This window comes from Trichechus manatus, unplaced genomic scaffold (assembly GCF_000243295.1).
Source record: "Trichechus manatus latirostris isolate Lorelei unplaced genomic scaffold, TriManLat1.0 scaffold00007, whole genome shotgun sequence".
NCBI lineage: Eukaryota > Metazoa > Chordata > Mammalia > Sirenia > Trichechidae > Trichechus > Trichechus manatus.
In genome coordinates this window covers 23,094,452-23,105,609 of record NW_004443943.1, presented here as the reverse complement: position 1 = coordinate 23,105,609, position 11,158 = coordinate 23,094,452, and the positions used below count along the sequence as shown (strand labels likewise).

The 11,158-nt window shown below is 41.6% G+C and overlaps 1 protein-coding gene across 1 annotated transcript in view; it reads right to left on the bottom strand.

Moving 5' to 3' along the window:
• Positions 1 to 10,280, bottom strand: part of DNTT (DNA nucleotidylexotransferase) — a 39,281-nt gene extending 29,001 nt beyond the window's left edge. The window contains exon 1 of the mRNA XM_004369971.1: positions 10,003 to 10,280. Within this exon, the coding sequence (XP_004370028.1) occupies positions 10,003 to 10,205 (203 nt within the window). The 5' untranslated portion in view covers positions 10,206 to 10,280. The remainder of the gene's footprint in view (positions 1 to 10,002) is intronic.
• Positions 10,281 to 11,158: the final 878 nt, after the last annotated feature.

Below are 11,158 nucleotides of genomic sequence, written 5' to 3'. Positions count from 1 at the left end.
CCAACTGAAATAAAAAGGATTATAACAGAATATTATGAAAAACTATACTCCAACAAATTTGAAAACCTAGAGGAAATGGATAAATTTCTAGAAACACATGGCCTACCCAGTTCCTCCTCATTAAGCAGCTGTCAAACAAAAACAAAACAACAACGGCAAAACCTGGTACCTACAAAAACAAAAATCAAGGAAACTACGGTTCTTAAGCCAGTCACACAATGCTACTCAAGGTTTGGTACTGCTTGTCACAGGTTCCCAACAAGGTAAGTACAGAAAGTGAAGGTCAGCATTTAGAAACTTTAATAGTAATTTGACATTGCCACTATATTTTATTGTTTTGTTTTTTTGTAAAAGCATTGGTATGCAACAAATTAAAAATAAAACTGACCCTTCACCAATTGCCTCATAGGCATGCGAAAACTAAATAATGAATAAGGAAGACTGAAGAAGAATTGGTGCATTTGAATTACGGCGTTGGTGAAGAATACTGGATATACTATGAACTGCCGGAAGAATGAACAAATCTGTTTTGGTAGAAGTACAGGGAGAACACTCCTTAGAAGCGAGGATGGTGAGACTTCATCTCACATACTTTGGACATGTTATCAGGAAAAGGACATCATGCTTGGTAGAGGGTCAGTGAAAGAGAGGAAGACCCTCAATGAGATGGATTGACACAGTGGCTGCAACAACACGCTCAGATATGGTAATGATGGTGAGGATGGCACAGGACTGGCAGCGTTTTGTTCTGTTGTACAGAGGGTTGTTATGAGTCGGAACTGACTCAATGACACCTAACAACAACAACACTATTTAGAGAATGATCTCTGTTCTGGCCCAGACCAAAGTGGATGTCAGAAGAGACTCTGAAACTTGCCCTTGACTGCAGAGTAGCTAAAGTGAACAGAAGAAATGATGAAGTAAAAGAGCTGAACAGAAGATTTCAAAGGGCGGGTTCAGAAGACAATGATAATGAAATGTGCAAAGTGGATTTCATATGTTACCTTGTTTAATTCAATAACACTATGAGGTAGGTGTTGTCCCCACTTAAAAATAAGGAAAGAGAGTCTCAGGGATGTTATCCCAGGGATTTCATCCTGGGTCTGCTTTAATCCAAAGCCTGTGTGCTTGACCACGCTCAGCTACCCCTCTGTGTCTGTGTGCTTGCTCAGTGGCAACAGAGGGAGCTGCCCACTGCCCTCTTTATCGCAGAAGGGGTGACATCTGGACGTGTGTCACAGTAAAACTTTTAAAAAGATTCCTTCCAAAGGGCAGATGTATAGATGGAATAACATTTTCTATTTAATGCTATTAGACACACCACCACTGCTGCCACATAGAATTTATGTCTTGCTCTTTTATATCCCCTAGGAGCCCTAGCGGAACAGTGGTTAAAAGTGCTTGGCTTCTAACCAAAAGGTTGGCATTTCAAACCCACCAGCTACTCCACAGCAGAAAGATGTAACAGTCTACTTCCATAAAGATTTACAGCCTTGGAAACCCTATAGGGCAGTTCTACTCTGTCCTATAGGGTTTCTATGAGTCAGAATGGACTTGAAGGAAATTTTTTTTTAATTATAATGTCCCATAGCATATGAGCCAAAATAAGACTGTAGGACATGAAGAATTGGCCCAGAAAACTGAAAGAAGAGTTGCCATAGCCACACACAGGGAGGAGAAGCCATAGGGAGGCTGCCAGGCTCTCTAAGGCCAGGGTTTTGCCTGCATGTCAGAGGGATATGGGTGGAGGAATGGTGATTGAGGAGGAGCCCTGGGGCTCATCTTCTATATTCAGACCCTTCACCCCAGACTCTTACCACTGTCACCCCCCTCCACACCCCCTCTTCACCTAGGATTCCCCTGGACATAGTCCAACCTTCTGGCAGAGACATCCTGAATGCTGGCAAAGTGGAGGAGTAGCTGCTGTAAAACAGTCAAGAAAGCAATAAAATATAGGCATATACAAAGGAAAAAGACTAGAAAGAAATACTCCAGAGTATTAGCAAAAATAATAACTATACACACACAGATATACACGCATGTATGTACATTCCATGTTTTTAATCTTCATAACAGCCTCATGAGGTGGCTGATATAATTTCAGATGAGAAAACCAAGGCTTAGAGAGGTTACATGAAGCCAGGATCCAAACCCAGGTGTGCCTGACTGAAGCAATCTCTTAACCGTTCTAGTAGACTGTGGTTAGACTCCTGGATGAGGTTTCGTTTGTTTGTTTTAAATACTTTCTATATCTATTTAAATGTTTTCTATACCTTCCCATTTTCTATCATGAACTATCTATCATCACTTTCCTACTTAGAGAAAAAAATAAACATGAATGTTACATTAAAGGGCAAATAAATCTGGGCATGGGCTGAGGTAGTTTCTGCCCTGCCCACAGAGGCCTGGGCTTCTTTCTTCTAAAAGGTAACATAAACCCTCCCGCAGCCACCTCCAACCTCTTAAAGACCTCAAAGTGCTGCTGAGATGATCGAGTCTGAAAAACTAACGATTTAAGTAAGTACATCTAGTTTCTTAGCCATAACCAGTTAATACTGTTTTGGACTAAATGCAGGAGGCCTTGAGACAGTTACAGCCATTGTATATTAGCGTTTGTCCCCCAGCTTCCCCCAGAGAAAAAGATTTAGAGTCTTCACCTTCAGTGTGCTTGGCTGGCCCTTGGGGTCCCTGAGGGCAGAGGTGGTGTTATAATTATCTCTGGGCCCTAGTCAGCCTCCGTGCCCAGCACCTGGCCAAGCTTATAGCAGGGGGTCAGTAGATGGTTGAATGAACAAATGAATGGATTAAGTGATAGTTCCCAAGGAGCGTTTCTCAAACCTTAGCATCTACCAGAGACACCCAGGAAGCTGGGTTAGAATTCAGATTCCTGGGCTCTATTACCAGAGATTCAGATTCAGTAAAGCTCAGCTGAGGCCCAGGAATATACATTTTAACAAGTTCCCTTGGTGATGCTGATGGAGTCAGTCTGTTCAAGTTATCTATTGCTGCATAGCAAACTATCCCGGAATTCTGTGGTTTAAAAGGCAAGAATTTTATTATATCTCACAATTTTGTGGGTCAGGAATTCAGAAGGCTTAGCTGGGTGAATATAGTTCTTTTCTTCCATATGGAGCTGACAGAGGTCACTCAGAAAAATTCACCCAGTGTGCGTGCTGGTCTGGAGGGCCCAAGATGGCTTCCCTCACAGTCTGGCACCTCGGCGGGAACCGTTGGAAGGCTGGGCTCACGTGGAACTATTGACCCAAGCAGCTTTACATGACCTCCCTAGGAGAGCACTTGAACTTCTTACAGGTAGGCTCTGGGATTCAAGAGTGTTCCAGGGAACAAGGCAGAAGGTTTATGATCTTTTATGAGCCCGCCTCAAAAGTCACATAGGGTCACTGCCACTATACGCTATTCGCGGAAGCAGTCACGAGCCCTCTCATATGCAAGGGAAGGGAAATAGTCCCTGCTGCTCCATGAGAGTCACTATATTTTAAAACCGCCTCACCAGCTCCACTTTAAGAAAAACTACTCTAGATAAAAATCTCCTGTTTCACAGCCACAGCTTAGATTGCTCCCTATGCTGGTCTTTGGGCTCTATTTGCCAACGTAGTACTCACTGGAGGCACATGACATAATTTTAGGAAAAACACAGCTGAACAGTTAAAAAATATGTGTTTATATCTATATTTAAAAATTAAGCACATCAGACTCCTGGTTTTATGGATATTATTGTTTAAGACAAGCCTAAATTTTTTTAATGATTCCATTTAGGAGCAATTAAAAGAAAAATATTAAGAACATAATAAAAAACAGTCGCTGTAGCATTGACTCAGGCTCATGGCAACCCCACGTGTATCAGAATGGACCTGTGCTCCACAGGATTTTCAGTGGCTGATGTTTCTGAAGTAAGTTGCCAGGCCTTTCTTCCAAGGTGCTTCTGGGTGGACTGAAACCTCCAACCTTTCAATTAGCAGCAGAGTACATTAACCATTTTTATCACCATGTGGTAAAAGATATTACAGGAATTGAGAATGTGGCCCTTAAATGTCCAGAAGACCCTGGATTATGGAAGTAACTCGCAAATCTCAGTTCTGAGATTTTTATTTTCCTCTCAGATACCAGTTTTCCTTTTCTTCCAGCCTTTCTTTTAACAGTTTCCCCTGCTGTGCAGTATAATTAGAAAAAGCCTCCACAAAGAAAGAGGCAGTCATTCTTCTGTTCCCGGAGACAGACTGCTCCCCAATCTGACGTCCCCCATCCTCATGGGTGGTCACCTGCTTTTATCTTTGTAACTCTGATCCAAATACCACCAGTATTCTTTAACAAGATGGCAAAACTTATCATTAACTTTATATGGAAAAGGAAGAGGCCCTGGATAACTAAAGCGTTATTAAAAATAACAAAGTAGGAGGCCTCCCACTACCTGACCTCAGAGCAGTCTATACAGCCACGATTGTCAAAATAGCCTGGTATTGGCAAAGAAAACTACAAAACACTACTTGAAGAAACCAAAAGAGATCTACACAAATGGAAAAACTTACCATGCTCATGGATAGGTAGACTCAACATTGTGAAAATGAAATTCTATCCAAAGCAATCTACAAATACTATGCAACCCTGATCGAAATACCAACAGTGTTCTTTAAAGACATGGAAAGACTAATCATTAACTTTATATGGAAAGGGTAGAGGCCCCAGATAAGTAAAGCATTATTGAAGAAGAGGAATAAAGTAGGAGGACTTGCAATACCTGACCTCAGAACCTACTATACAGCTACGGTAGTCAAAACAGCCTGGTAATGGTATAACGACAGACACAATGACCAATAGAACAGAATCAAAAACCTGAAGGTAAATTCATCTACCTATGGCCACGTGATCTTTGACAAAGGCCCAAAGTCCATTAAATGGGGAAAAGACAGTTTTTTTAACAAGTGGTGCTGGCAAAACTGGATGTCTATCTATAAAAAAAATGAAACAAGACCGATACCTCACACCATACACAAAAACTAATTCAAAATGGATCAAAGACCTAAATATAGAACCAAAAACTATAAAGATCATAGAAGAAAAAATAGGATCAACACTAGAGGCCCTAATACACAGCATTGACAGGATGGAAACCATAACTAACAACACACAATCTCCAGAAGATAAGCTAGATAAATGAGATCTTCTAAAAATTAAACACTTATGCTCATCAAAAGACTTCACCAAAACAGTAAAAAGAGAACTTACAGACTGGGAAAAAATTTTTGGCTATGACAAATCTGACAAAAGTCTAATCTCTGAAACCTACAGGAAAATCCAACACCTCTACAACAAAAAGACAATCCAATTAAAAAATGGGCAAAGGAAATGAATAGACACTTGCCAGAGAAAACATTCAAGCGACTAACAGACACATGAGGAAATGCTGTCAATCACTAGCCATTAGAGAAATGCAAATCAAACCACAATGAGATACCATCTCACCCCGGCATTACTGGCACGAATCAAAAACACTGGAAATAACAAATGTTGGAGGGGCTGTGGGGAGATGGGAACTCTTATGCACTGCTGAAGGGAATGCAAAATGATACAACCATTTTGGAAAATAATATGGCTCTTCCTCAGAAAGCTAGAAATACAAATACCCTATGACTCAGCAATCCCACTCCTATGAATATATCCTAGAGAAGTAAGAGTGGTCACACAAATAGGCATATGCACACCAATGTTCATTGCAGCATTGCTCACAATAGCAAAAATATAGAAACAACCTAGGTGCCCATCAACAGATGAATGCATAACCAAACTACGGTATATACAGACAATGGAGTATTATGCAATGATAAAGAACAATGACAAATCTGTGAAGCATCTCACAACATGGATGAATCTGGAGGGCATTAGGCTGAGTGAAATAAGTCAATTACAAAAGGACAAATATTGTATGAGACCACTGCTATAAAAACTCATGAAAAGGTTTACACACAAAAAGAAAGAAACTTTGATAGTTACGAGGGAGGGGAAAGGTGGGGATGGAAAAACACTAAATAGACAATAGATAAGTGGTAACTTTGGTGAAGGGTAAGACAGTACACAATACTGGGGAAGCCAGCACAACTTGTCCAAAGCAAGGTCAAGGAAGCTCCATAGACATGTCCAAACTCCCTGAGAGACTGAATTACTGGGCTGAGGGCTGTGGGGACCATGGTGTCAGGGAACATCTAACTCAACTGGCATAACATAGTTTATAAAGAAAATGTTCTACATTCTACTTTGGTGAGTAGTATCTGGGGTCTTAAAAGCTTGTAAGCAGCCATCTAAGATACTCCACTGGTCTCACCCCATCGAGAGCAAGGGAGAATGAAGAAAACCAAAGACACAAGGGAAAGATTTGTCCAAAGGACTAATGGACCACAACTACCGCAGCCTCCACCAGACTGAGTTCAGCACAACTAGACAGTGCCCAGCTACCACTAGTGACTGCTCTGACAGGGATCACAATAGAGGGTCCCAGACATAGCCGGAGAAAAATGTAGAACAAAATTCTAACACACAAAATACCAGACTTACTGGCCTGACAGCCCTCAGCCCAGTAATTTGGTCCCTCAGGGAGTTTGGATATGTCTCTGAAGCTTCCATGACCTTGCCTTGGTCAAGCTGTGCTGACTTCCTCCAGTATTGTGTGCTGTCTTACCCTTCACCTTATCTAGTTAGTGTTTTTTCCCTTCCCATCCTTCCCCTCCCGTTGCTGTAGAGTAGATTCTGATGCATAATGACCCTATAGAACAGAGTATAACTGCCCCATAGGGTTTTCAGCAAGGACGGATTACCCAATAAGCAAGGTACACACAGGCTAACTTGTGCTTACTCACTAATCTGTAGTGCTCAATTTCATCTCTTCTTCACCACATCAAAGATTATGTGCGTACCTTGCTTATTGGGTAATCCATCTCTGTTTTCAACCCTGTAATCTTTACAGAAGCAGACTGCCACATCTTTCTCCCGCATAGCAGCTGGTGGGTTTGAACAGTCGACTTTTCAGTTAGCAGCTGAGCACTTAACCACTGTGCTACCAGGGCTCCTTACAGTTGGAAAAAACCCTCCTGCAACTGATCTGTTTCAGAACCCCTGACAGAAAAATTGAAGTGGGTTTATTTGGTTTTATCCCACACTGTTACCAGTACCTGTAAAGATGGGCCTCTGTTTGGGCCTGCGTAAAACAGCAATCCGTTTTTTTCTAAAATTTACTCCTCCTGACAGCCAAAGAATGTGCCAGAAACTATGGAGATTGCCACCTATTTTCAGAGCATATTGTTTTTATTTTTATTTTTCTTAGCTCCTCTTTCTTTGACTCTTATACATCAGCTTTTAAAAATTATTTTTCCTTTTAAAATATGCAGGTATTGTAAAAAATTTGGAAAACAGCCATCATCTCTCACTACTACTCCCCCAGAAGAACCACTTTAAACATTTTGATGAGTTTCTTTCCTGTCTTTGTTTCTTTGTTTATATATTTGACCTAGTTCATGGTATGGAAAGACAACCTTCCCTACAGGGATTTGCTGTGTGGGTCAATGGATTCAGCTAAGCAAGAAGAAAATCATCCCACTTTACATTGATATGACTGTTTTAATTTACCAGAGCACACTGACATCCATAGTCTCATTTGGTGATCACAGCAGACAGAGCATTAATCAGGAAGCTAAGCTCAGACAGGAGAGAGGGGGGCCTTGCCCCTTATCATCCGGCTGGAAAGGGGCAGAATCCATATTTGAGGTCTCTGGATTTATCTAGAGATTACCCCCTATAATAATTTCTGTTTTCCTCTCCAATTACAGCCTGTTATCTATGTACAGAAATTCTGTTTGAGAGCTAGGACTTCTACTTCCTGTGGTTTAGTATGCGCTATAGAACACGTTTTTATGTAATGTGTCTTCCAAGCTGCCAGCTGGGGAACTTTGCCACCATCACACGCACAGCAGCAGTTTGCTCGCCGTGTACCAGTTTCCTTTGTCGTGAACAGCTGGGCTCGTCCTGAGCAGCAGTCACCTGGGGCACAGAGCTGCCTCTCCGTTCTCCTGCCAACGGAGGAAACTTACCTCCCGCTGTCTACCTGAGTGCTTGCCTCAGCCACCATGGACACGTTCATAACTGTGTTTGTAACTAAATCAGTGGGCCCTTGCTGAAAGTTTGGACGCTTAAACAGAGAGCTTTCCACGTAAGTGGTACCTTAGGATCATCTGGCTCTTGCCCTCCTGCCCACCACCCCTTGCCAAATTTCTTTACCATAAACAGCAGATCCATATTTGCTAAGGAGTTTAATTTCTTGGGCTTTTTTTTTCTTTCTTTTTTTGCCTCTTTATTGTTTTTTTTTTTTTTTTTGAGGGCTTTGGGTGGCACAAACAGTTTGCACTTGACTACTAACCTAAAGGTTGGTGGTTCAAACCCACTCAGCAGTACTGCTGGAGAAAGGCCTGGCCATCTGTTTGCCTAAAGATTATAGGCAAGACAACACTCTGGAGCAGTTCTACTCTGTAACTTAAGAGGTTGCCTTGAGTAAGACTGGATGGCAACGGGTTTGGTTTTTACTGATTTGTGAAGGGCTGTATTTTTGCCCTTATACGTAATTTTTCCCCCTAGCTCTAACATTTTACGTAAGTCTGTAAAATGAGGCCGATTTAACAACTAGATGAAATCTAGGATATTGTGGAGAAGATGTTAAGACCAAAATGAGATTGAGATTAAGTGTGGCTGTAGGGGATTTAAATAACAAAAGCAGAGAAGGGGAAAAGGAGTTGATGTAAAGAGAAATCAGATGGAAGAAAGACGACGGGAAACTCAGACATTTCTGAATTGAGCATTTTAGTAGAAAATAAAATATTTCTGCGGCATTGATTTTTTTCCATGAATGTTAGTGAAAATGATCATCTCTAATGATTGATTTTTGAAATATGTCTCCCCAACACTTTGAAGCTGACATTCTTTTGTCAGGAAACACTGGTCAATTTTTATTTTCAAATACCAATGACTATTTTTAAAATAAAAATTTATTTTCACATATCGTTCTTAGAGTTTTTCCTGAAAAACTCATGGTCGATCAATTCCTTGGACATCCCAAGCCAGACAAGAGCATTAATCATTATTCTTCTTCACTTGCAAGCACCCTGGCAGTTTGGTTTGGAACCACCATTTATGTCAAAGTTCTAATACTACTTGTTGCTGGATTGTGTTTGGTTTTCTCTTCCATATATTATACGCCAGCTTATAAATGGTTAGAAAAACAACAAAGATTGCCGGGAGTAGTATGTGGGTTTATGAGAGAACAGTCTAGGTGGCCAAAATGATTGCTTCAATTGCCAACTAGCCTGGCTCCGATCTTACCACAATCACCGTGGTGTCTACCACCCCTGGACAGAGCTCCCCTAAATCTTTAACTAACATCCCTGCCTACAAATCCCATGAAATCATGATCAAAACCACACTTGGGTGCCTGTGGTAAGGCAGCTACAGTCACTAACCCTAGCCCATCACAAACATTGGTCAGCTCAGCACAGCCGGATGTTTTAGTAGGAGCCAAACAACCAAACCATTCTCTCTGTCTCAAAGTAGCCAATTTTTTTTTAAAACTAAACTCAGTGGTGTTTTGTTCAATTTGGTCAAGAATGAAATTGAGTGGCTTTAATATTACAGTTTCCAAATTGTTTTCTGCTTATTAGATGCCTTATGTCACACCTAGATACCTTATCTCACAATAGTGAAAGGTAAAAACAAACAAAATAACTATCTTATCACTTGGTGCCAACCAGTTGCAATATAATTGTGTTCAGTGTTCCCTCTCTTTCCCCTTAATTGTCTCAAGATTTCCTTCTGATTCCAGGTCTGTTGTTCTCCCAGTGGGACCATCACCTCTTCCATATGTGGAAGAAAGCACATCTGTCTTGGGTTCCAAAAGACCTGTTCACAAAGTCCCTGCTTATTTACAAAACGAAATCAGTGATGTCCTACCTGAGCTCGTTTTCAACCCTGAACCCTTTCCTTCTGGCCAACTCCATTAGGAAGCCCCTGCGGGTGGTTCCCATTTTCTTCTCCAAAATGAAGAGGACCAAATCCTGAAACTTGATGTCCTGAGGAGTGGCAGCCATCGATGCGCCCATCTGTCTGGCTCTCTTCTTCCGAGGGCCCGTATGGGCCATTTGCTGTGGATCCATGGAAAGAGGCTGCTGCTGCTTCTGGCTCTGCCAGCAAGTGGCGTCTCCCAAAGTGAGAGCAGAGCCTGCCACCCTCCTTCATGAAGAGCTTGAAGTCATCTCACCAGCAGACTCTGAAGCCAGGGCAAGGCTTCATGGGCGCTGGCCTGGCAAGGGCTTCCTGCTGAAGAGCAATGGGGGAATTTCTATTAAACTCTGTTCCGTTCCTTTGTCCGATATGAAGATTATAATGAAAGCAGTAAATTATCTTCTTGCATATTGCGTAATCTCATCAGATCCTCAGAATAACCTTATGAGGAAGGTAGGGGAATATCATTGTTCCCGTTATTTTTGGCTTATTTATTTTTTAATTCATTGCGGCCCCTCTGTTGTTCTATTTATCCCTTTTAACTTCCTACCTCAGTTGTACTCTCTTCCTCCTATAGATGATCACTGCAATATGTTTGATTTCTATAGTTTGCATGGGTGTTATAGATTGTGTGTGTTTTTTATTGTACATAAATGGCATTCTTAGAGTTCTCATTCTGCTGCTCACTTTTTTTTTTGCTCAGAACTGTTTTTCAGATCCATTCACACTGCTCGTATTCTAATCTGCTGATTCTGACTGCTCCGTAGTGCTTCATGGTGGGCATTTACCCTATTTTCTCCATGTTGGTGCATTTTACTAGGTGAGGAAACCAAGGCTCAGGCAATTTAACACCAAGGCTCCAGATCAATAGAAAAGGGACTGAATCAGGGTTTGAGTCTAGGTCTTCTGACTCCAAACCTTATATATCTCAGTTCTTTTGTTTTTTTCTTTTTCCTAGTCAGTGGACTAAGGTTGCCGAAAGCAGCCCTGGTGGTGCAACAGTTAAGCACTTAGATGTTAACCAAAAAGTTGGCCGTTCAAACACACCCAGCGGCTCTGTGGGAAAGACCTGGTGACCTGCTCCCGTAAAGACTGCAGTCCAGAA